Below are 26,478 nucleotides of genomic sequence, written 5' to 3' on the forward strand. Positions count from 1 at the left end.
TGTGTGTGTGTGTGTGTGTGTGTGTGTGTGTGTGTGTGTGTGTGTGTTGAGATAAGGTCTCTCACTGACCCGGCACCTGCTCAGGGAGCTATTCAGAATAGCCAGTGAGTCCTAGGAATCTTTGTTTTCCCCTCCCTAGAACTAGTATGTTCAAAATACGTACCACCAGGTCTGTATTTATGGCTCTGGGGATCCAGATCATGTCTTCATGCTTACATGGCAAACATTCACCAACTGAGACATACCCCCAGTCCCTGGGACATTTTAGTAATGCTACAGTCTCCCTGATGGCTTAACAAAGAGTGGGGTTTCCTTTAGCCATGAAGGAAATGTTTTGGAAATACGGTGATGGTGGCACAACATGGTAATTAAACTACAGGCATTTCAGACAGTTTGTTTTATTTATGGCCTCCCAAAACCCTTAAAAAATAGCCATCTTTTACTAAGAATTAACTGTTCCGGGAACAAGCTGGTGGTGTGGTATAATTTCATTTAATTCTTGCACTAGTTCCAGGAAGTAGGTAATTCTACAATCCTGATACACAGTTAAGGAAACCGAGGCTTAGTGTGGTCGTAGCGTTTACCTCGAACTTGGGGCTGTGAGGTCAATTCCATGTACTTTTTCTTTCTTACCATAATCTTTGGCCCCCTCTCTTGCTCACAAAGGCTCTCCCGTCTCCATCCCTACAGTTTATTTTTATCCCATGATATTTTCTTACATCTACGTTATCAGAAATAATATGCACATATTTATGCTCAGATTATTTTCTAGACATGTATGACAATATAAAACACACTAGAAAACATCAGTTCATAACACTCTCTTGAGTGTCCACATAACACTATTATTAGAATATTATAACAACAACAACAACAAAAAAGTTGATGTAATCGGTGTAGATCATTCTGGCTCATGTCCTAATTTATATTTTGTTGGCAGTTGGGGGAAGGGAGCGTTTGTTCCCTTATGTGATTTACCAGTTTGTAGTTCTTTTTTTGTACAAAAGGCTGCTGCTTTGTGTGCCAGACTGAGACAGAACACTTGCAGATCTGCCAGAGGAATAGCTGTTGTCCAGGTGGACCCACCCAGCACGCCCCAGCCAGCCTGCCCAGAACCCAGCTTTCCCCGGAGTTTTACAGCTCGCCTTTGCTTTTCTAGCATGGAGCAGCCAAGAAATAACAGGCAGTCCCTTCCCCAGACACACTGACTAGACTTGTCCGGGGTTCAGAAGATGTGTAATCTGTCTGGTGATTACCGGAGCAGAAGAGATGTGTCTTAAGGTCATGGGACCACATGGGGTGGTGAGCTCGGCCTGAACTAAGCTCAGAACTAGAGGCCACACCCCACTCAAAATATTTGGCTGGAAGAGATTCTACTCCAGTGTCGCAGCTCTCATTCACTTTCTGAGCCCCGAGAAAGCCACCTCTGCCTAACGGTAGGTTTCTGTGGTCTATGAAGATATGCTGCCATCAGGTGGCCAAAGGACAGAAGACATCTCTGGGAGCCTGATGACAATTTAAACCTTTACCGCCTGGGAGGGGGCCACCAGGCTAAGTCTAACAGTAGCAGGGACCCACTGAAAATCCAGAAAAACAGCAGAGGGCCTACCCGGATGAGTCCTCAGCCTCACCTCAACACCAGCTCGGCACTGGAACATGAAAACCTGAGCAAGCCCAGGGCGTGAAGTGAAGAGGGAGAATTTTGTTTGGTCTAGGAAGCTAAGAGCACTGATTGACTTGGTGTCAATAATGATTGATGTGGAAAGAAATTCATAAGCAAGCTGGAATTATGTGACTCACCTCAGTTCAGTTACTGTTATAAGAATCATTTCTCAGTAGATGTGTTAGGAATGGCAGGGAGCTTAGTGTGGGACAGTAGTCAGAAATCTTTGGCAGGGTGGGAGGAAAAGTGAATGGGCTTGGGCATGGCTGTTTTCAAAACTTTGGTGATGTAATGAGGACAGTAGTAATGGTGGATGTGATGATGGTGATAGTGATGACTAAGATAGTGGTACTGATGGTGACAGGGAAATGTTGATGATAACGGAGATGATGGTGATGGTGATGGAGATACAGACAGGGCAGTAGGGCTGTGGTGATACTAGGAGTGGTGCTGGTAATAATGATAATGTTGATGAAGCAGGGATGCTGGCGGTGGTGGTATAGTGGTTGTAATGATTGCCATGATGGTAGTGATAGTGATGATCTTGGTGGTAAGGTAGACACGTTGCTGATGATGGTGGCAGTAATGATTGTAATGGCAATACTGATGGGGAGGTGGGAGAGCGATGGCCATGATGGTGATGCCAAGTGACGGTAAGGACGCTGACGGCAATGGAGAGTATGGTGCTGGTGGTGATGACGACGGTGATGGTCCATACATAAATTGTGCCATAATATTAATATCCACAATGACCTTATAACTTAGTGCAGATGGGGACAGTGATGCTTAAAGGAAGTTAACTAACTTCCCAGTGTCACAAGGAAGATGGTTGATCTGGAACTGATTTCCAGAAACTTGGGCATTTGGATCCATCATTAACCAAAGCACTGTCCCTATTTCTAAGAGCAAAGCCCTCATGCGAAAGGAGGGCTTGGGGGAGGGTGTAGATCTTCCATCCTCAATTAATGTCCCCCCAGAAATGCCCTCAGAGATATGTCCAGGGTCCTGTCTCCGAGGTGAGTCTAGTTTAGTTGACAATGAAGATAAATCACAAAGTTGATTTTTTTTTTTCTGGCTCATTGGAAGCCTTTCACACTACATTACACAGGCCTGCTGAGGGGTTGACTCTTTGTTCCTTCTGAGCATGTGTGGGTCTTGCCCCCAGCTCTAGAGCAGACCATGAAGTATGGGTCTAAGACAGGCACAACTGGCTCAGAAGTGGCTCATGACCAGAGCCTGAGCTTTCCAGGCTAGGCTTTCCATCGTTCCCACTGTGGGGAAAGCAGAATCCTTTATACCCGTGGACAGAGCCAAAACTAACATCTGCAGCCACAAAGACAGTGATCCCCTGTGTGACCAGAATGACACCCAGATGGTGCCTGGACAGAGCCCTAGGCCTGGACCTACACAAGAACCAAATGACTTTCTAGATCACTGGAAATTTCCCTCATTTTGCTTCGTTCAGTCTGAGCTGGGTTTTCTGTTACTTGCCAAGAGGAGTTGCATTGAATACAACTCTGCCCCATCTTCAAGAATGGCATCTATCATGGACAGGACACGTGTGACACTGCGCTCATTTTCTCACCGTTTCCCCCACCACAGCCCCCAGTATGCTCTAGCCTGGGAAATTCTCAGCGGGCCTTCCCTAATCATCCACAGCTGGTGTGCAGGAGCCTGGGCTCCTCTCCAGGGCTCTGTTGCTAGCTAGCAACAGGCATGTTGTTCCTGCCGCCTCACCACATGGCTCTGAGCCTCCAGCTCTCCATCTGCACAAAGGAACAATATCTCACTCCTAGGAGTTTGCAGCAAGCAGGGTTTTTTGGGTTTTTTTTTTCCTTTTCTCAACCGCAACTAAAGCCTAATAACAACCTAGCACTTCCACAGGGGACACATCAGTTACCAATGTTCCCCTTCCAGGACCTCAATGCTGCAGGATCGGAAGTGTGGAAAGGGGAGACAGGAAATCAGTGAAATAGGAGAAGCCAAGATCAGAATGATCCAGGCTAGTCATTCTGGTTGTGTGCTTGTTTGTTTCTAAGCCACAAAAAAAAAAAAAAAAAAAAAAAAAAAAAATCTTTCTTTGAAAAAAAAAGACTTCTCCAGGGGACAGGGCCAGCACACTCGCCGGCACTCCTGAGGGGGAGAACATGCTTCCGAGGTGTTCTTACTGTCCTCACAGCTGAGGGGCCCTGCTTGCTGGATTTACTTATTGTTAGACATATGCAAAGACAGAAGGGGGAGTCCCCAGAGTAAGTACAGATTGTGATAGTGGTGCCTGCATGGAGGTTTCTTCCCACCCCCACCCCACCCGCTGTACCAGGATATGTGGACTTCTCTCCCCTTCTGGCTGTCAGCTTGTCTCCTCCCTAATGGCATCTCACACTTATTAAGTAGGTGAATATTTGGGAAGACAAGTAGTTTAGCTACAATTTTTGTTGTTGTTGTGTCACATCATATCTGAGAATTCAAAACATTAAAGTCACATGAAAAGTACAGGCTAGTGTCGGTGGGCTGTGCCGAAGCCCTCTCCCCTGGGGAAAAGGCTTTCACATTGTGGAGAGGCAGGCAACTGCCCAGGCAAATCCAGAAAGGGGCTGGACCACATTCACATGCAGGACTTTATACACCTCGCTCCAAATTGTCCCTTTTGTCATATAGCCTGTCATTTAGCCTGTCGTCATCTTACCTTTCGTGTCTCCCCAGCCAGTGATGTAGCAGAGCGTGCGGTCAGCAACCACATAATTAGGAGATGGCAGGCAGGCTGGAATGACTTTATCAGTGATGGTGGCGGGGCTGAAAGGGAGGCATCAACTGTTATGTTAGCTAATCTCCACCCTTCACCTGCAGACCACCCATAGCCTAGTGGTCCTGGCTCACTGTCCCAGCATTCTCTGGGCTGGTTTTTCTTTACTTCATGGACATAGAAGGATATAGGAAACTCTTCACCCTCAAAGTGCCCTACAGTTTCCTATGAGCTAAGTAATCGATTGTATGGGAGGGGATGTATGTTTATGTACTGGCTTCCTCAATTGCTCATCACCTCAGTTTTTGAGGCAGGGTCCTTCCACTGAACCTGAACTTCACTGAGTCTGTGAGACTGTCTGGTCAGTGAGCTCTGGGGGTCATCCTGTCTCTGCCTCCCCAGTGCTGTGGTTACAAGTGCTCAGCTTCATGCCAAGCTTTTGACACGATGCTGGGGATTTGAACTCGGGTCCCCGTGCTTGTATGGCAGGCACTTTACTGACTGAGCCCTCTCCTCAGCCCTGCCCTATGGTTTGTGATTTCCTATTCAATGTAAGAGGGTACCATTCTGTGAGTGGACCATCTAGGTGTCGCTCTGCTACACTAAGGCCAAATGGTGTTTGGCCAGGATAACTTGTTCTATCTTTCTGGGTCCCATGTCTTCTCATCAGTTAAATGCTAAGGGCCCCGACAAGCCATGTACATACATCAAGTGAGAAGTAAGTTCTCAGCAGAAGTGAAACAAACTGTTTTCAAAGAACCTTCACCTGCCTAGAGTTTGATGGATTCACACTCATTCTAACTTTGGTCTTTCAGACCCAAAGTCTCAGTAAGGTCAAGAGGAAAAAGGACTGGAAATGAGAAATACCCTGTTTTCATTGAGAATCCACTGTCTCTTCTCTAGCTTTAGGGCAGATGCATTTTCCCCAGAACGACCAAAACAGACCCAGTCTTTTGCAGGAATGTCATTCACTTGTTACGGAACACCAAAGACCTTAGGCCCTCAGGCTGTGGGGTGTGGAGATCATACAATGAATCCCAAAATGTGTTAGGCTGTCAGAAAACTGGATTCACCCTATTTTCTGAAGGACTTGTTCAGCTGTCAGATCACCCTGAGAGTGAGTCTGAGAGTACCACAAGGTTCTTGTGTTTGCTTCTTGGCTGAGATGCAAGGGAAGGTTCTGGAGAACATGAGGGAGATCTGGTTGATTTACAGAGCAACTTCCCTTCTTTCCTTCTAGCACATCAAAATGCCCCCAAGACATCACCTCTGAGTTTACAGCCCAGAAACGTTGCCCGTGTTTGAGACCAAACTTCCCTCCAGCAGCCTGCACTGGCTGGACCAGCCGTTGTCACTGCCAGAAATCATCTCCTGGTCATCTGGAACTCATCAGGCACAGCTAATGTGCTCCGAGTGCCTGTTGCCTGTCCCAAACGTGCACTTCTTAAAATAGCTGACCATTTGTGAGCTGTGTCCACGGGAACGGACCTGTTTCCAAACACTTCTAACTCTATGGAACAAGCCTAATTACCCAGTGTCAGGCTTTAAAAAAAAAAAAAGACACACATCAGCAGGGAAGATAGGCCCAAAGAAAAGAACAGTGAGAGAACTTAGACTCATGAACTGTTTCTTGTTTCATTCTGCTCTTTCCTGTGTTGGTTTGGTTTGTTGTTGTTGTTGTTTTTCTGTTGTTGTTTTTTTTATATGTGTGTGCATGGGATGCAACAGAGGCCAGAAAAGGGCGTTAGATCCCTTGGAACCAAAATTACTGGTGGTTGTGATCCACTTGATATAGATTCTAGGAACCAAACATGTCCCCTGAAAAAGCAGCTATTGCTCTTAACTGCTGAGCCACCCTCACCCCCATTTTTGTGGGGCTTTATTCCTGTTGTGGTTTTGGTTTTGAGTTTCGGTTTCTTGAGATAAGGTCTTTCTGTATAGCCCTGGCTTTCTGTATAGCCCTCACTATGTAGATCAGGCTGGCCTCAAACTCACAGAGATCCACCTTCCTCTGCCTCCCAAGAGCTGGGAACAAAAGTGTGTGCCACCATGCGGGCACATGTTTGTAGTTTTAAAAAGTGCTTTGAGATACATCATTTTATTTGATTCTCTCTCATCATATTACATTAAGAGGAGCTTTGAAAGCCTGTAGTACCTGACTGAGGGGCTTTACCAGCCTGGAATAACTGATGGGGGATATATTAGCTTGTGAGCAAGAGGTGAGGATGACACAAGAGTGAATCAGCACCTTATATTTTAACTCTTCCTTCAAAGTTAGTCCCGATTCCTTTTCCAGGAATGTATCTGGGGTGTGTGGAAATGGGCTGAATCTTGGCTTTCTGATGAAATATACTCCCCCCCCTTTTTTTTTAATCCTCATGCTTTTGCATCTTAGATATCACTTCCCCAACCCCACACATGATTATGGCTCATAAAACCCTGCTATGAAGTCTTCACTGAGCTTGAGATACAAACCCACGTGCACCCATACCGGCTTAGCTTCAGCAGGGCAATGTCAGCTCGGCCGGGCTCCGTGAACAGCTTGGCTACCTCTATTTGCTGAACATTCCTCCCAATTTCATTTTCTTCATGTGCACCCAGAACAACCTTGTAGAATTCAGGTCTCGAAGATCTAGAAAACATGGTGACATCAGAAGCAAAGCATAGTCCAGACCCTTCCCTGGTGCCTTCCTGTGCCATACACGAGGCCTCCCAACGCATATAGCCACCAGAATCTGTGCCTCCTGGGTGGCAAGAAACAAAATCCCAGGTTTGTCTGACCCTGGAATATTCTTGAGCTTGAGAGGACCAATGCCTGTCATTGAGTAGATCTGTTTCCCCAGACTCAGGTCATACTCTGGACCTTCGGCAGATTTTCTCTAAAACTAGCTCCCTCTCATCTAACTGTCCCAGTGGCTCTGCTATGGAGTTCTGCACACATACTCCTGAGTCCTTTATGTCACTACATGGAAGGTAAGCAGGCAGAGTAGAAGGGGAGGAGGGGAGGAGAGGAGGGTCAGTCCTTAGAAGGAGACCCAGTTACCCATGGAACATACTTCTCCAAGCAGTGTGCAGCTGTCAGTACCCACTCTGGGGATATTAAGGTACCTCCGCAGAAGTGCTCGCCTCTAAACCTGAGAGAGGGAGGAAGCAAGAACTTTCATTAAGGCCATATGTTTAGTTCCACTGAGTTGCACAGAAAATCAGAAAGATGCACTCATTCACTTTATTCTTTCTATTCCCAGCAGAAATGGCCGACAGCCCATGTTCTAGATGGAAGGGACACAGGAGCATCTCTCTACACCACTCTTAAGCTATCTGGGAGAGCCTTGGATGTCACCTGTTCCCAGGGAGCAGAGGTGGTGGCTCCAGCATGAAGTCGTCCTGTACCTGCATTTTGACATGTTAGCCCTGGACCCCATCGTAAACCACCAGTCCAAACCTGCCCTTGAGGCTGCCTTTGTTTCTTATTGGCTAGGGCTTTGCAAATGGTCTTCATGAATTATCCTTTGAGCAGCCAAAAGTGATGCCAACAGCAGTAATTCAGGCGAATAAGGTTACCAACTCCCAACCAGGCTGAGATGGCAAGAATGCAAATAGCACAGTATGTAGGATCAGGTTAGCTAAAGGCAGGAAATAAACCACCATTCAATTCCAGAAAGAAAAAAATATATATGTGGCAAGAACAGATCATACAGCAAGTAGTTATTAAATGTGAAGGTGAAGAAAAACCAATTCTGTGCCTGGAGAGATGGCTCAGAAGTTTAAAACATTGGCTGCTCTTCCAGAGGATCCAAGTTTGGTTCCCAACACCTACATGGTGGCTCACAGCCGTCAGTAGATCCAGTTCCAAGGGATTTGCTGCCCTCTTCTGGTCTCCAAGCATACAGGGCACATACATGGCGCACATTTGTACATGCAGACAAGCACTTATATAAATAAAACAAAAATAAATCTCTTTTTAAAAAACCTCAGTAACAGAGATAAGAGTTCAGCCAACCATGCCCACATCAGTCAGTGGCATTGTGCAACTGACAGAGGAGGCTGCAAATGGCAAATGGAGCTTGCACAATGGTATGGAAGTGAGGCAGGCAAGGCAAGCAGCCTATGAGGAGCCTGCTCCATATGTGCACTTTAAAAGCCACACCCAAGCAAAGTGGATTAGAGATTACAGATGTGCTCCACACACGTGGCCCTGCTTCCACGGGCTCCGATGCCTCTCTCTTGGAGGAGGGCTGTCACAGGCTGGCTGGTTGGCATATCTGTGAATGCACAAGCAGCCTCCGTGGTTAAATTCATGGGGGGGGTCACAAAAGGGCACACAGTATCATCAGACACCTGCATCTTCAATAGGCAAACTCCTTTGTGAGCCCCAACCTTCACAGCATCCCATTTTTTAACATATTCCTTTCATTTTACAGCAGCCAACGAATGTATGAACACCTAGAGCACCTTCCATGTTTTCTGGGGATGTCATCATTTTACATAGTTTGTTGTATTTACAGAACTTAATGACAGACTTGTTTTTTTTTTTTTTTTTTCTTAAATGCCATTTTTGGTCATTTTCAAAGTAGAGAACCTAAGATGTCTTTTACACTGTTTGTAGCTGTATTTATTCCTTGTTAAGAAAAGACAAAGGTAGGCAGTGGGTCCTAGCAGTGTAAGCTTAGCATAAAGACTTTATGAGGCTGACACAGTCTCTGCAAATCTGTACCTTGTCCTGAGACTGATCTGCCAGGGCCAGGAGTGCGGATTGGCCACGCAGCCACCCACTATCCTCCCAGGGCATTTCTTCGGTTCCACCTGAGGCTTCCCACAGTCAAATGACGATGCTGTAGAATGACACAGGAGAAGGAGGTCACAAGGAGGCCAGTTCTGTTATACAGTCCTGATAAATTCATGGCCCGTGGCCAGGAGCTGAATTTGTGACATTCCTTGGGGTCACAGGCAACCTTTGGACCAGTTCCTCTGAGTTTCAGAAGTGGTAGCAGACTGCACAGAACCCTGTCCTCTGAAAGAGCTATAAACTCTAATCACTTAATTAAATTGGTGTAGGGTAGAATTAAAATAAGAGCTTTCCTTGGTGGACTTTGATGGCCAAACAGAGTTATCTGTAACTGTGGCTCAGCCTCCACGTAATACATTGGGAACACGAAGATTTGTTCGTCATCACCATCTATGTGGCACGCCCAGCCTGTATCCTGAAGCCTGCAAGAATCTCAGAACAGCTATAAATGTGACTCTACACATCCGTAGATGCCAGCATCATGTTGCAAAGTCAGAATTTCTAGGCTGTGGAAGGAAGGTTTCCTGAAGGCCATAGCTCTTATCCCCATTGGAAGATAGTATGGTATTTTTTTTCTTGTGAATCTGTGTGGGTTGTGTGTCTGTCTGTGTATGTCTGTGTGTGTGTGTAGGCAGACAGCAAGTGCAACTATTCTCAGCCCAATTTTACCTTCTCTCCGCTGGTTTGAGCTCAGACCCTTCCCTCCCTGCCCTTCCCTGTCCTCCCTTACCCTGCACGCTGCCCCAAACAGCCTGCTATCATCAACCACTAACCATCAATCTACTTGCTGCCACCTGCTTGTCCTCTGTTTACCTCCTGTGTCCATTCCCTCTCATTAGCCAGCCTTCCACTTGACTAGAGACAGGGTGTTCTCCTGCCTTTGCTAATTCCCACTACAGGGATGCAGAGGATGTTAAAAAATGCTTCTGTGTGGCCCACAGCCCCAAAGTCTTCAGAAAGGTAACTGGAAGCATTGTTCATATCATTCCTTCCATCTTAATCAGCCAGAGTCTGAAGTAGATGGAATTTCCCACTTTCTTTTTGACCTGTTCTGAGAATCCCTGTAGGGAGGGCTTTTCAAATAGAGCTGTGTGTTGTGATGGGACCATCCTCTCCAAAGCTCAGCTCAGTGACTAGCATTGTGCCTCTCACTTCCATGTGTGTATGTTGCACTTCCTACGTGTGCACGAGCTGGTTAGTGTCTGTCATCTTGACACAAACTACAGTCACGTGGGAAGAGGGAACCTCAGCTGAGGAATTGCCTCTATCAGATAAGCGTGTGGGCAGGGCTGTAGGGCATTTCTTTGATTAGTGATTGAGGTAGTGAGCTCAGCCCACTGTGGGTGGTGCCATCCCCTGGGAAGGTGGTCCTGAGTGGTAGAAGAAGGCAAGCTGAGGCAGTCCACAGGAGCAAGCCAGTAACTACACTCCTCCGTGGTCTCTGCTTTAGTTCCTGCCCAGTTGGACTGTGATACAAAGGTAAGCCAAACAAACCATTTTCTTCTCCTAGTTGCTTTGGGTCATAACGTATGATCAAGACAACAGAGAAACCAACTAGAACAGACGAATAGGCTATCTCTGTGACAGACCTGCCCATGTTGTTTTAGAGAGGGTTTTCGGAAGGATTTTGGAGATCTGTGCTGGAAAAGGCATTGCTCAGAGCTTTAGGGTCTATCCTGTGGGAGCTTGGAAGTTAAAAATGGTGAGAAAAATGAAGGCCTGGCTTGTGGAATTTCAGACAAGAGTTTGAGAGTCTCTCAAAGACAGTACTGATCATATTTGTGTGATGTTTTGAATTAGGAATCTGTGAAGTGAAACCTTTGCTTTGCTGAGATAATCGTTGCTGGTTGGCTGGGGCTGAAAAATTAGCTGTGATTAACAGAAGCACGGCATTACTGAGGTAGAATCTTCTGGAGACTCTTCTCCTTGGGGTCAGCACTCAGGAGCCGAGGTGGGAGTGGGGAGAAGCTGGAAGGGGAACTTGGTGAATTGTGTTTAAGCATCTCCATGTGGTACTGGTTTTGAAGGCATAGAGGAATTATGGAGAGCAGCTGAAGGTCGGCACCACATGATGTGGCTGTTGGCTACCAAAGCTTGACTCGATGGTTTCTGGAGCTGCTCCATTGAGGTGAAGGAATCAGGGCCCTTTGAAGCCAGGACACAGAGCCCCAAGCATGAATGCCAATGCCAGGCACCACTCAGAGGCAGCCTGTGCAGGGTAGGTAAAGACAGTGGGGGTAAGGGTGAGGCAAGAGATAGAAATTGAGTGTGGAGATTTAAAGGGAGACACAGAGAGCCTAGGAACTTTCATATAAAGAAGCCACCAGACATTTTCATATACAAAAAGCATATACAAAAACCCCCACTCAAGAAAAAGGTCACTGTCCATTTCCTTAACCCTTGCAGCCATGTTATTTTACAGTAAAGCTGGCAGGTAGAACCCAGCCTATCCCCTTTCCCTCTCCTCCCACCCCCTGCTCTGCCCAGAGCCACTACATGCTCCTAACCACTGCCCCCCAAATACTGGGGACACAGCTCCTGAGAGCTTTGCAAGTTAAGCCCCTCCCTCAGGCTAGCTCACTGTGAGAAAGAGGAGTGTACAATGACAAGTTCTGACTGCAAAGTTGGTGAGCACAGAGCAGACACAGCCATCGATTGCCACCCCAATATCAAGAACTAATACCAGGCTGGAGGGATGGCTCAGAAGTTAAGAGCATTGGCTGCTCTTTCAGAGGTCCTAAGTTCAATTCCCAGCAACCACATCATGGCTCACAACCATCTATAATGATATCTGGTGCCCTTTTTTGGTGTGCAGGCAGAACAAATGTCAACTCTCCTTTTCCAGAGCCAAACCCCTTCCTTTCAAGAAAGTCCCTAAGGAAGGACCCCAACATGCTGTCTCTAAGTTAGGTGGGTAGTGAATTGGAAATCCAGGGAGAAAATGAGACTAACAGAAATATCTGCATTATTTTTCATAAAAATTAGGAAGATAGTTTGCGGGTTTTTGGTGAGTGAGTGAGTGTGTGTGTGTGTGTGTGTGTGTGTGTGTGTGTGTGTGTTCTCTCTTCTCTGCTATTGAAGAGGAAAATCTCTGTGGTGTTTTAAATGAGAAAATGTTCCCCAAGGGCTCATGGATGTGAACTTGGTCGTTGGATACTCATGGAAGATTTGAGATGTGGAGGTTTGCTGAAGGAAGTACGTCAGTAGGGAAAGGCTTTGAGAGTTTATACCCTCAGCTCACTCCCAGGTCACACTCTGTTTCCTTGGGTGCGTTTGGGGTGACCCCTCAGCTAGCTGCTCCTGCCATCGCACCTCAGTCTCTGCCACTGTGGACATGACGCTCCTTAGAATGGTAAGCAGTGAGTGCCTCTGTAAGCTGCTTTTGGTCATGGCATTTGATTGCAGCGGCATCGAAGTAGCTAATATACATCCTATCCCAGAAGTCCTGAACTTATTTTACATGCATCTCAAGCCAGATATTAAAAAAGTTCATGGGAAACCTCCCGGGGCCGATTTGTTCCCTTCGACATTTCGAAGATTTAGTGTTCAGTTTAGTTGTTACAGGGCAAGAACAATAATAGCTCAGGGTCAAGATGTTGGTACAAAAGAGGGCTCGGGGTAAAGGCAGCCATTTCTTCCTCAGAGGCGCTCGGCTCAAGGCCTGTCTCTGCTGGTTGGTTGTTTTGTGTAAGTCCTCATAAAGAAGACTGTCACTCCATTTATTGGAAAGTAGTTTCCTTACAAAAAAAGGAAAGAAGGGGAAGGTGGGGAGAGAGAAGAGAGGGAAAGGAGGAACTTACCACACAGGGGGACATCACAATAGTCATAGAGTTTTCTGGGGTTCATTGTATAGCACCAAGGACCATTTACATCCCCGTCCGGGTTTCGGCAGTACTGAAAAGAGATGGGGCATTTGAGAGAAGGCTCACCTGGGGTGGAGGGGGGGACCAGATATAGAGAGGTCTACCTATAGGATGGAAGGGAGTGTCCCTTTGATTTCTTTCCTTCTTGTTCTTTTGATAAGTTGGTTTAAGGTGCTTATGAATCTCAGTTGCAGAATGCCAATGGTCCGGTCTCTGCTCAAAGCAAGTTTCAGCTAGGAAACCCCTCCCTGGGCCAGTTGTGAGAGAGCCAGCCATCGGGGACAGTGGGACATTACTGGTCGTCTTATCTTATCATTGGTGGCTTCAGTTAATCCTATGTCCCATGAAGCCTTGTTTATTTAAAATGTTTGCACCCTCCATGGGCCCAGACAGAAGGTAGCGTGCTCTCTGATACTGTGATACAATAAACACAGATATGGCTTCTGACTCCTCCAGCCTGTGCTGTTTCCTGGGGAGCATCAGACACAGCCCCTAAAGGCCTGTGACATCCTGGGAGACAAGAGCATCTTTTGCTCTAATGAAGTAACCAGGAGAGTTTCTGGAGAGGTTTGGGATGTGGGGATGTGAGCAAAGCATTGGAACTTTTGCCCTGTCCTCTGAACCCTGGAAGAGGAAGAGGGGCTGATGGTTGCATTGCACCAAAGGTCAATACTGTGGACAACCATGTCAACACAGCAAAGTTTCCATTAAAAAGGGGAACAAGGGGCACAAGTTCCAAGGGATTCCAGGCGCTGCAGAGTGCTGGAGAGTGCCCAGGGAAGGCAGGGCTCTCCTCCCCTCCCCATGCCCCTCTGCGTGTAGGGCCTAGATAGCTCTTCATGACAGTGATCCCAGAAGCTATGAGATCTGTCTGTTCTCAGACAGAGTCTGACTGTAGGATACCTAGCTGTGGCCTCATCTTCGTTCCCCTCCACCCGACACCCACCCACACCAATTTTCCCCTCCCTTCCTTTTCCCTCAATCCCAAAGATCAGTCCTGGACAGTTTAGTGAAAACCCCGAACTTGATCTGTTCAAAGGTTAGCCAGGAGAATGCGGAACAGAACTCAAACCGGAGTGGCTTACATTCTTTTCCAGACCTGCCCGTGGGTTTGTCTGTGGGGTGAAGATGCTGTGCCTGTGGGGTTCCTGGGCAGCCCATCCCTGGCAGGGAGTGCCAGCTGCAGTGATGGCTATTTTGCCCCGATAGTCCTTACCGTTCTCGTACATACAGTCTGTGGGAAAGGAAGAGGGAGGTCATTCTCCCCTGGGTAGCCCAAGCAGGGTACAGCATAAAGCACCAGTATTGGCTTGCTCTACTACAGTGGCTCCCAGCGTCCCTAATGCTGCGGCCCTGTAATGCAGTTTCTCCTGCTGTAGTGGAAACCACTGCTCAGGTAGGTTAGTGTTGGGTTGCTCTCCAGTGGCAGACCCAGTGACTCAGCCCCAAACACTGGGATGCTAACAGCTTAGCAAGAACTGCTACCTAGTTTAAGTGGGCAGAGATGTTTACTGGCTTGGAAATGATCCAGCATTGGTAGGATGTTTTAGGAAAAGGAAATCAAACTAGGACATAGGAAAACCCGGCTTTACAACAATTGTGTGAATTGTTACAGCACGTGGAGGGCTTACGGGGTGCCCTAGGAAACTGTCCACTCACCTTCTCCCATCACCTTCCCACCTCCCCCAAGATGAAGCCGAAGCTCATTCCACACAGCAGACTCTCAGCCCACACTGGCACCCCCATGCAGTGTGGGAACTTCCACATCAGTGACACTTCCTCCTCTGTGTCCAGTCTCCACATCTGCCCAAAGATGTCCGGTCACTGGCTCCTTACCTGGCTCAGAGGTGGCTGGTACATTTGGAACTTGGGGGACCATGGGCGATTCCACAGCACTCCCTCCTGTCTCAGAGCATCTCTTCAGGTTGCAGTATTCCCACCTGACGCTTGGGTCAGTGGTGTAGCACCAAGGGCCCTTGTCAGCATCAGGGTTTCTGCAGTAGTTCATCTCCAAACCGCTGTAAACCCCAAGACAGTGCCGTCAGCAGTGGTAGAGAAATTCAGTTCCTTCTGGAGTTCATTACAACGAAAGTGTTAGCAAAGTGCCTTTGGAACATCCACTGAAGATATTAACAATGAGCAATAACAAGAGGCCCTCTTCACCAAAACTGAAACAATGTAAATATAATGTAAATATAAAAGCACTCTGTCAAATGCTTTCTCCCAATGTAGATCTTAAAATGTAATTTTAGATTTTAAAAAACTATTAGGAATATATCAATCTTTCTATATATCTCTACATTGGGATATTTAAAATGAAAGTTAAAACATCACTCAAAGGAAGCAATAGCATATGAAAAGGAGAGTTCCCTAACCTGTCTGTTCTTAATGTGGTTAAAAGACAAACATTTATAGTTAATGGAAAGTATGAAGTTGATGTCACTGTAAATATGATAAGGGTTGGTTTGCATTTGAAAGATTCATAAAAGTTGGCTTGGAAAACGAGTTCTCTGGCAGAGCGTCATTTTAATCCTTATCCTTAGAGTCACTCAGGGCCATGACCTACAGCATCTGTGGGAAACAGAACCCAGCACTGTCTGGATACTGCAGACAAGTCCCTTTCTCTCAGGCCTGTGCCCACAGCTGGAGGAGGCCAGTCAATGGGGTTCCAAGGTGCCAGCTATGCTGACAGGCATCTGCTTTCTGTTAGTTGAGATGTACTTTACTTCTGGGATTGTGGTTTGAATCTGAAATGTCTCCCGCAGACTCATGTTTTAAACATCCGGTTCCCCAGCCAGTGGTGGTGTGTGGGGAGGTTCTGGTAACTTGGGGAGGCAGAGCCTAGCTGGAAAAAGTAGGTCAATGGGGCAAGTCCTTAATACAATATTATACATACTGCAATCTTATCCCTGACCACTTCCTGCCACCCTCGCTGCTGTTGTGTGTACAGCTTCCTCCACAACATGCTCCAGCCACTGGAATAGCCAACGGCACAGGCGTGTGGAGCCAGTGATCATAGATCAAACTCTCTGAAACCATGGGCCAAAAATGAATGTTCCCTACTTAGTTGTGCCTATTTGGTATTTTAGTCACAGCGATACCAAAGTAACTAGTACGTCTCATGGGATATACAGAGTATGATAGGTTTGATAAACATTTTCATTATCCTGGAAGCCCCATCTCCACCCCTTCCTCCCAGGGTTTATTTTGTCCCAAGTACAGTCTCCTCTTATCAATAAATGGATACCCATAAAATGTGCATTTTTATATATTCTTTCCTTAATAGAAAATTTTTGAGGTCCTTTCATTGTATGACTGGACCAAAAAGTGTTAATTCATACTTTTTAAATATAATTTTTTATTTATTACAATTTGTTCACTTTGTATCCCAGCTGTAGCCCCACTCTCATCTCCTCCCAATCCAGTCCTTCCTCCCTTCCTCCATCCCTCATCTCCTCCAATGCCCCCCAGTCTACTGATATGGGAGGACCTCCTGCCTTTCCATCTGACCCTAGCCTATCAGGTATCATCAGGACTGTCTTTCATAGTCTTCCTCTGTGGCCTGGTAAGGCTGCCTCCAGCCCCTCAGGGGGAGGTGATCAAAGAGTCAGCCACTGAGTTCATGTCAGAGACAGCCCCTTTTCCCCTTACTAGGTAGCCCATTTGGAAACTTTTTATTGATGATCTTTAATGTTGTTTATAGCCTTGGGCTATCATATATAAATGAATATTTTCCATACATAAATTACTGTATTAATATTCTTCTTTTGAAAAATATTTAGCCAGGTATGGTGGCTCGTTCTCCTAATTTCAGCACTCAGGGAGCAGAAACAGGTGGATGTCTGTGAGTTCCAGGCCAGTTCTAAGCCAGGCAAGGCTATATCATGAGTACTAGGTTAGATGACAACTTTGTGGAATCAGGTTTCCCTTCAACCTTGACATGGGTTCAGGAGAGCTAACTCTGGTTGCCTTGTTTGTGTAGAAAGCTCCTTTCTCACTGAGCCACCTCAACAGACCCACTATACAAATTCTTAAAGATCTCTTTGAGGGATAGTAGTTCTATTTTATGAGATAAATATTCAGAAAGGGGGTTGCAGGTCTATAGGGTAAAAACATGTCTACGTAACCTTACAAGAAGCCATAGACTGATTTTTAAAGTCATTGCAAGGTTTACACTCCAAGAAGCATGTGTACTGATCATACATCCTTCTCCATGCCCGAAACACCCCTTACTCCTGTCTCTTCACTAGTAGCCATGTCTAGTTGGTCCCTGTAATTACAATTCTTATTTCTTTGATGGTCTATTCTGCTAAACCTTCTCAGTCTTTCTCAGGCCATTGGCCATATGTATATCTGTTCGTGTCTGTTATCTGTTTTTACAATGCGTGTTACCTTTGTGAGTGGGAGGAACACTTACATATCTGTACTTGAGGAATGAGAAAGGAAAAATTGAGGCTTAGCAGTGATGTGTGTGTCAAGTTGACACACATATGGATTGAGAGTTGTCAATATACGTTGTCACACATATGGATTGAGAGTAATTTTTCTCCAAGTCTCCATATATCTGTGTTTTCAATGATGACTTTTCGTAAGGTTTTCATTTTATAAAAACAAAATTATCATTTTTAAAAATATTTGCTTTTTTAAAAAGATTTTTTAAAAGATTTGCCTTTCCCCAGGTTATGAAAACACTTACCTGTTTTGTTTTGTTTTTCCCCAGAATTTGCATGTTTCGGCTTTAATTGTAGCTTGTACAGTGAAGTCTAACAGCTATGGCAAATCTAGTTTGACACAGAAAGTATCAAGCATGCACACTTTGAGTTTGCTGCATTTGGGGTTTGGTTTGGCAGGGGTGGGGGAGTATTATACCCAGCATCTGTTATTTCTCGACTGCTCTGGAAGAAGATGTCCCTTATGCACTGAGCTGCTTTGCCACCTGCACTGGAAAATCATTTGTTCATCTGAACCAGTGTTTGTTTCTGGACTGTCCCCGCTTCCTTTCTCTGTGCCCCTTCCTGCCGACACTGTAACAATGTGATAGTCCTGATCACTCTCTGTGGACCCGTCAGCCATCCAGCACTGTTCCTTTAAACATTATCTTGATGATTCTAAGGCCTTTGCCTGTAAATGTTGCCCCTTTCCCCAAAAACAGCCTGCTGGAATTTGTGGGTTGAATCCAACAACTGACTTGGCTAGGACTGGTACGTTTATTTAATCTTTTGATTGATACATTTGACCTATCATCATTTAGCTCTTTATTTCCTCCTTAGTGATATTTAAGCTATACAGTATACAGTTTTAGGTATGCTATATTAAATTTTTCACTAAGAACTTTGTAGTTTTTATACTGTTGTTGGCGATGTTTGTAATCTTATTGTTCGATTATATATAGTTAGTGTAGACAATGACTTATCTGTTGACCTGTGTATGCCTGCTGCTCTTTGAACATGCAAATTCACTCAGCCATTAGGACTGTCTGTGTCTGTTAGTCATGTGCCTTATGAACAAGGATGTCTGTATTTTCCTTCTTCTGCCTTCTGTTCTTTTCTTCCCTTTCTCCTTCTCTTCCCTCTGTTCCTTCCTCCTTCTGTCCCTCCCTTTATTCCCTCCTTTCTTCTCACCCTCAGATCCTCTGTCCCTTTTCTTCCTCCCTTCTTTCCCTTCTTTCTTCTTCTTTCCTTGCTAACTTGCTTTTTGTTTCCTTCCCTCTGTTCTTCCTACCTTCCTTCTTTTCCTCCTTCCTTCTCTCCTTTCTAACTTTCTTTCTCCTTTTTACTTTCTCCCTCCCTCCATCTGCACCTTACTTTTTCTCTACCTCCCTCCATCTCTCCCTTCTTTCCTCTCTCCTTTTTCTCTCCTATCATCTGTTCCTTTTCCTCTACCTCCCTGTTTCTCTCTCCCCCTCTTTCCTTCCCTTCCTTCCTCTCTCCTTTTTTCTCCTTTCTTCCTTCCTTCTTTGTCTCCCTCCCTCCCCTCCTCCTTTCCTAACTCTCTTGCTTCCTTATTCTATCTTATTGCAATGGCTACCAACACTGTTACTCTCTGCCAACCCATACCCCTTGAGAGCACTGCATTCCTGGCCCGTAAGGCTTTCCAGGTAAAGTTATTGAAATAAATGGAGATGCAAATGCTGCCAGAAACATCAGCCTGTGAGTCAAACACAAAACTTTACCCAGGCGGTTTACAGTGAAATGGCATGTTCCAGTGCTGAGAGCAGGCATTGTCTTCAGTTCAGGTTGAGTGGTGGTCCTGGCTCTAAGCTTTATGGACTCTTATTCTCACAAGATTTCCACCAATGGGATCTTAACACCTCCACACATCACCCCTTGCTTTCACAAAATTTCTCAGGAAAAAGAACCAGTCTATGGTTTCTCTCCTCCTGGGCCTTTTTCTTTTCTTTTTTTTTTTTTATTTAATTTTATTTTTTTTCTTATCAGTTATATTGGGCCTTTTTCTTAAAAGCCAAGGTCTTGTCACATTCTGCCCCATCTGCGGATCTCAGAGATTTGATCCAAAGGAATTAGCATGGGGCACTCAATAGAAACCTGAGTCAGCTACTGATGTTCTTCTCATGGTTGAAATCAAAGACATACGCATCTGGGAAGTTCCGTGGGGTCTTCACATGCCGGTGCGGAGTCATAGATGTCCAGGACTGGCACTTCTTCCCTGTGATGGTGGTAGATGATGTGCCCCGATAGCTCTGCCCATTGCCCTGGTAGCATTCCTGGACCACAGGCGTTCGCTCCGGTAGAACTGAAATCAAAGAAGAAATTGAGAGAAAATAAGATCTGGAGCACACAGACATGGACAGTAATTTATGAGCAAAGCAGGAATTCCCACTGCCTGTACCTGCACACACACACCATTTATAATGTTGTAGAACGTATTGGGGAAAAGACCTTGGAAGATGAGCAAAAGCAGCAAGAGTGTTGATAACTGGAAATAATCATTGTGTACAATGTTTTATGAATCACTACATGTTCATGAGAACACCAGGGCAGGATGCTCCATGACCTGACATTCCATCATGCTGCCCTAGACCACCTCTTTGTTCATAAGACTCCAAAGCCTTGAGATTCTGCAGCTAGGGCAGAGGTGGTCCTGCATCTAGGACACAAGACAAGGCCATTGATTCTCAGAGGTGGCCACAGTCAAACCCTATCAGGTTGGGGTTGTGAAATAGTCTTGGTTAGTTAGTGGATCTTCTGGTGAAGATGAACAATATACATGAATAAAGGGAGAATTTCAGCAGAGGTAGAAACTTCTAAAAATAATAGCAAAACACAAATTCAAGGCGCAAACTTCACAGCATCAGAGGTGAAGTCCTGCAATGGACTGATCAGCAGATAACACAGCTAACAGAGTAACTGGTGAACTAAATTGTGTTCCATTTGGCACAAAAAGAGAAATATGAGTAGCAGCCATGAAACAGAGAATAGAATAACCACCTTAGTGGGCTTAAAGCCAGCCACACACAATTATGCTAATGCAAATATCTCAGTTGGAAGGTTAAGAAGATAAATCACACAAGTACTACTGAAGGCAGAGCTGCAAAGTCTCTGTTCATGTCAGTAAAAAAAAACTTCAGAACAAGGAATGTTTTCAGAAGCAAGGAAGATAGGCCATAAAAAGGAGACATGCCATCAAGAAGATAAAGATGTCTTCAACGTGTATGTGCCTACCAACAGAGCTTCACAATACAGAAGGCAAACAAACTAAAGAAGTATAGACAGTTAAAGTTGGTCAGACAATAGAATACAGAACCCTGCCTAACAGAATTTTCAAATTGATTTTTGGAAGAAACATTCTAAGTACAACAGCAGAGGCCAAATCTTCAAGAGCTCAGGAAACATATCCTGAGCCAACAACAAGTTGAAAATGCTATAATGGAAATCATACAAGTCACACCCTGACCCACAGTGAAGGTTAAGCGAAGCAAAGGTACCACATTCTGATACACTGTGAAGAGGCCACTGGAGACAAACATGAACAGAGCATGAAGTGAGCTCTCGTGACCGCACTCGTACCTGAGGAATCTGAAAGGTCTGGTGAAGACGAAGAGGACTCGCAGGACGGAATCTCACAGTACTCCCACCTCAGCTGGCTGTCGGTGGTATAGCACCAGGGAGCAGTTTCTCCATCAGGGTTACGACAGTAGTTTTCTTCCAAATTTCTAGAAAAGAAGTATGAGTTTCTCCTCTTCAAGGAGTTTAGGTAGGCAAGGCGTGCGCATGCTCGCTGGAGGGAGTACTATGTATATATCTAGTCCTCTAGAATCACTCCTACTGAGTGACTGACGGGTACCAGTGGGAAGCTTAAGTCAAGCTTAGGCGTCACAGAGCCTGTCAAGGAATCTGGCCCAGAGGGATTGATGGCGGAAAACTATTCTGTGACTTTGTGTGATGGGATAAAATAGGCCTTTAGTTGGCCACTGTGTTGTATGCTGGAGCAATGGGAATTTTCCACACTGTCCTCAGAGGCTCAGACTTGGACTCTGAAATAGAGCCCAAGAGTTTGCGTTTCTAGTAAATCCCTGATGGCGTTGGTGCGGCGCACTTTGAGAAAGATTGTAACAGGAAAAGGCATTGTTGAATGTCTCTTTCCTTGCATGTGACCTGATTGGTCTTCATTCTTGAATTTTTTTTTTTTTTTAATACTACAACCAAGGTGAAGTCAACCGGCTCCACAGCCCATGGCAATGAGGGTGGGAAAGGAAATAGATGGGTGGGACATACTTGCAGGGGAAGTTCTCTGGCGTCCTGTTGTGTTTATGAGGGGTTTGCTCACTCCAGCGCTGACAGGTTTTCCCAGACACAGTCACAGACATGGTCCCCCGGTAGCTTTCACCTCTTCCCTTCAAACATTGATAGGTTGGACCGGGTGGGGGTGGGGGTGTTGCTTGAATAGGGGAAAGAATTAATCATTAATGGTTTTCCATTAAGAATGCATGGACAAGTGGCGGTGGCAGTGAACACCTTTAATCCTAGCACTTAGAGGCAAAGACGGGCAGACCTTTGAGTTCAAGGCAGCCTGGTCTACATAGTAAGTTCCAGAACAGCTAGGGCTACACAGAGAAACCCTGTCTCAAAAAAGAAAATCAAAGAAGGAAAGAAGGAAGGAAAGAAGGAGAAAAAAGAAAGAAGAGAAAAAAGAGAGAGGGAGAAAGAAAGAAAAGAAAAAGAATGCACAGACAGAGGCTATGGATGAAGGCAAGGTGCTCAGCTATGTCCTCTCTTACTCCTCTGAGATTTCACACTTGGAAACAGTATGTTCAGTTTGGTAGACTATGTATCCACATGGCCATTTCATCAGGAGTCTTTAAAAATGGATGCTGGGCCAGACGTGTCTGTATCTAGTCTTCTGGGTTACTTCACCAAGCACGGAAAGACTCGGCGTAAGTCTTGCACCTCAAGTCCTGGCACATGCCAGTGATAGGTAAACACAACAGTGCCCATCTCCCGTAGAGGCACACAGCTGAGAAAGAGCCCGTGGGAAAGGTCTTAGCTACATATGCACCTCCCAACAGAGCTTCAAAATACAGAAGGCAAACAGACCCTACGAGAAATAGATCAAGCTGCAGTTAAGCCTGAATGTAACCCCCTATCTCTCAATAACCAATAAAATAAAAATATGGGGGAAAAAACCCACTAACCAAATATCTTTAAGAAAATGTATGCAACCAGAAATTAAGACATTGTTGAGGGGAGGGAGACCCACAAGGAGAAAATGAAGGAGACTGCCTGAGGACTCTCTGCTTCTCAATGACGGCAGAGCAAAGGAGGGAGGCTGTCCCTGAGTGCCTTTGCTAACATTCGCTCACAGCCTGTCTACCCTTTGAGACTCTGTTTCAATTATCAAAGAAGGAGCAGTGTGAAATAGCTTTCCCCACATGTCACTTTTATGGGCTCTACTTACTCACTTGAGCACCCCCAAGTTAGACAGCTGGAACAGCTGAGTGCCCGCAGGCATCTGTGTTGACAGTACAACACTTATTTAAACAAACAAACAAAAAAACTGTCTGGTAATGAAGTCCACGAAACAGCCATGCTGTCGGGCTCCCTTCAGCTCAGGGACGACTGGAATGGCAGAGCTACTGCTCAGACTCCTGCCTCTGAGCGTGTGTATGAAGAAGGGCACTGACCCAACTAACTCCATATGTCTCTGTGTTTGCCTCTTTAACTCTTTCTTCCTGGGTCACTCAGTTCTGCAGCCACCTTGGGTTTGAGAAATGACTTGGATGATGGATAAACAGCTCTGTATGTGTGTGTCTGTGTGTCTGTGTGCACTCACACATGTGCACATACGTGTTCGTGTGGGTACATGTGGCCAGAAGGCAACTGCAGCTGTTATTCCCTAGACATATTTACTTTTTTTTTTCTTCTTGAGACAGGGTCTTTAATTTGGAAATTACCAAGTAGGTTAGGCTGGCTGGGCATGGATCCATTTGCTCCCACCTGCCTTCACCTCCCCAGCACCAAGATTGTAAACTGCCACCACCATGCTTAAGTGTTTTTGTTTTTTTTTTTTTAAAGTGTAGGTTCTAGAGATTGAACGCAGACCATCAGGCTTGTGGGGCAAGCGCTTAACCTCCTGACACATCTCCTCAACCTCTGGATTATGACAGAGTAAACCTGCCCCAAGAAACACTGAACCCTCAGGACAGATCATCTCCAAGTGAGGACAGTTAGTCATGATAGAGAGGCAGCACCATAAGAGAATAGTCATCTCCTGGGAAGCAGACTGCTCCACTGAAGTGGTGGAGGTGGTGGAGGTGGTGCCGGTGATGATAGCTTCCCCAACAGAAGCACAGCTGATATAATAACCACCTGTCCACCAATAACCAAGGCCTCCTGCTTTCTCAACTATGTGAACCCCAAGCAAATTCCTGGAGCTCCCGCCCTTAGAGATGAGCATACTATCACTGTACTCTACCCGTACTTTTCAATGTGGTTACACGATCACATCTTTCTTTGCTCACATCTCTCTCTGCCTTTGATCACTCCTGCATCTTTCATGAGCAAATGAGTAGGTGTAGAGTCCAGTCTCTTAGGACTCCTAAGAGTTTCCCCTTAAAACTGATAATATTCACAATAGGCAGAAGTCTCCGACTGGGAACAAAAAATCAATAAATGGATACCCTTATCAGTTACCTAAATAGCCAATACATTTTATGAGAGAGGACTCATACATTTTATGAGTCCTGCAGACCTGTGGGACTACTCTTTAGGACCTGTACTCAGTTACCAACACCCTTCCGAGAAGGGCTGTGTGGGGAGCTCCCGGAGTGTTGGGTATGGACTGAACGTACTACAGCGAGGGATGTCACAGTACTCCCAGCGTTTGTTGGGGTCCATGGTGAAGCACCAGGGGCGAGGCTCCCCGTCAGGATTGCGGCAGTAATTCATCTTCAGGTTCTTGCCTGGAAATCTGGGTGGACAAGAAGATTTTCCCCGTTTTCTTTCTTTCTTTCTTTTTTTTTTTTTTTTTTTTTTTTTACTTGTTGTGATAACATATCATTAATTTAGGAATAAAAATCATATAATTCAGCATATACTTTTTCTTTTTACTTTTCTAACTTTTTGTATTCTTCTCTCATATTACATCCTGACCTTGGTTTCCCCTTCCTTCCCCTCTGCCCCCAGTCTTTCCCTCCCACATCCTCTCTCCTCCAAGTCCAATCCCCTCTACTCCTCCTCAGAAAAGGGCAGCCCTCTCAGGTGCACTGAACAACTTCTGCAAAGCAAAGGACACTAACAAAGGACAAAACAGCAGCCCAGAAGATGGGAAAAGATTTTCACCAACTCCACATATGACAGGACTCATATCCAAAATAAATGAAGACCTCAAGAAACTAGACTTCAACAAACTAAATAATCCAATTAGGAAATGGGGTATAAATCTAAATAGAGAATTCTCAACAGAGAAATGGCCGAGAACACCTTCCATGTTCAACATCGTCACAGAAGGAGAAAGAAAAGCATGGTATCCGTGAGGAGATGTTTTCCTGTGCAAAATGTGAGCTTGAGTCCTCACAAGTGCTTCCTCTGAAAACCATCATAGCTTTCTGGAACAGGGAGCCCCTGATCCTGCCCTTAAACTTAAAGTCACATTTAAGAACTTGGTAGGAGTTGTGAATGACCCAGTATAAATACACATAAAACATTAAAGAGCTGTAAGATGCTTGATAGTCACCCATAGATAACACAGTCTAGACTATAACTGATGTGAAAAGAGAAAGGAAGGGAGTGAAGGGGCATCCACAAGCTAAGCAAGCAGAGACATCTGAAGACCAGGGTGTGTCTAAAGAGCCTCCATCTTGGGTGCAAGACCTTACTTGGCAGGGAGGTATCCATGAGTGTGCGGGCTCTGCGAGTCCCAGGCCTGACAGTCAAGTCCAGACGTGGTCTTGGAGATTTTCCCCTCATACTTTTCTCCACTGCAGTGCATACATTCTTCTGTGCGGAGTAGGGAGAGAGGGAAGAGAGAGAGAGAGAAACTGAGGTGAAGCCCACTGTAGAGCAGAGGCTGGAAGCCCTCTGGAGAGCTTTCCAGTGCTCCCTGCCGCCCGTTCATGCATGACTCACCATAACTGTAATCGTTTTGCTCATTTCACTCCCAGTGTGTTCATTATTGGTAGATAGTAAAGACTACTGACTTTTTGTATGTTAGTTTTTATATCTTATTTCTTTTCTGAAACTCTTCGTGGAACTTTAGAGTTCTCTGCTGAACCCTCTGTAGCTTTTTTCAGTTTAGTTTGGTCATTCAAAACAGGGATAATTGGACTTCCATCTTTCCCCAGTGCCTCACTGGAGGATGTCACTCAGCCTCAAGCAACCAAGCTTCTGTTTGTGTGTTGCAGAGAAACATGACTGATGGGAGGATGGGTGTTGTTGTGTTTGCTTTTCTTTTCTTCTCTTTTTCTTTTTCTTTTTTTTTTTTTTCTCTCTATTTAAAAGCTAATTCTTCGACGTGGAATTGTTAAAATCCTGTGCTGAGGAGGAATAACGTACAACTGGAATTTTTATGGTGTCGTTAAAAAAAATCCAGCTGTGAAGTTGATGTAAAAAACATGTGTTCATGGGATGTAAAGGCCAAATGACCTATGACCATCCATATCCAAATACAAGAGCTCCTCTGTCCATATAGGTAAACTGATGAGAAAAGCAAGTTGGCACCTCTAATGTGCCCATACTACCTCATAAATCCCACTTGACTCTCTTTTTCTTGCTCTAATAAATACACCTAGGAAAAGGAAATGAAGGCTTCCCCCCCCCCCCAGTCTGGTGTTTTAATGCTTTTAGCATCGACCTTTGAAGTTCTCTATGAAACAGATAGGCCCATTAGAACGATGGCTGACACAAAAACTGGTGTGTTGCTTAACTTCAAGCTCAACAACAAAATCACCCACGTGAAATCATTCCTC

The 26,478-nt window shown here is 45.4% G+C and overlaps 1 protein-coding gene across 1 annotated transcript in view; it reads right to left on the reverse strand.

Annotated features, from left to right (window-relative positions):
• Positions 1-26,478, reverse strand: part of Plg (plasminogen) — a 39,744-nt gene that overhangs the window by 1,404 nt on the left and 11,862 nt on the right. Inside the window, exons 6-17 of the mRNA XM_055615853.1 lie at positions 25,390-25,510; positions 24,364-24,482; positions 21,791-21,953; positions 21,083-21,228; positions 19,649-19,808; positions 14,892-15,073; positions 14,141-14,289; positions 12,993-13,086; positions 9,121-9,238; positions 7,463-7,540; positions 6,898-7,038; positions 4,350-4,456 (exon numbers count right to left, since the gene is read on the reverse strand). Coding sequence (XP_055471828.1) covers positions 4,350-4,456; positions 6,898-7,038; positions 7,463-7,540; positions 9,121-9,238; positions 12,993-13,086; positions 14,141-14,289; positions 14,892-15,073; positions 19,649-19,808; positions 21,083-21,228; positions 21,791-21,953; positions 24,364-24,482; positions 25,390-25,510 — 1,578 coding nt within the window. The remainder of the gene's footprint in view (positions 1-4,349; positions 4,457-6,897; positions 7,039-7,462; positions 7,541-9,120; positions 9,239-12,992; positions 13,087-14,140; positions 14,290-14,891; positions 15,074-19,648; positions 19,809-21,082; positions 21,229-21,790; positions 21,954-24,363; positions 24,483-25,389; positions 25,511-26,478) is intronic.

Source organism: Psammomys obesus, unplaced genomic scaffold (genome assembly GCF_907164565.1).
Source record: "Psammomys obesus unplaced genomic scaffold, mPsaObe1.curated_primary_1811, whole genome shotgun sequence".
Lineage (NCBI taxonomy): Eukaryota > Metazoa > Chordata > Mammalia > Rodentia > Muridae > Psammomys > Psammomys obesus.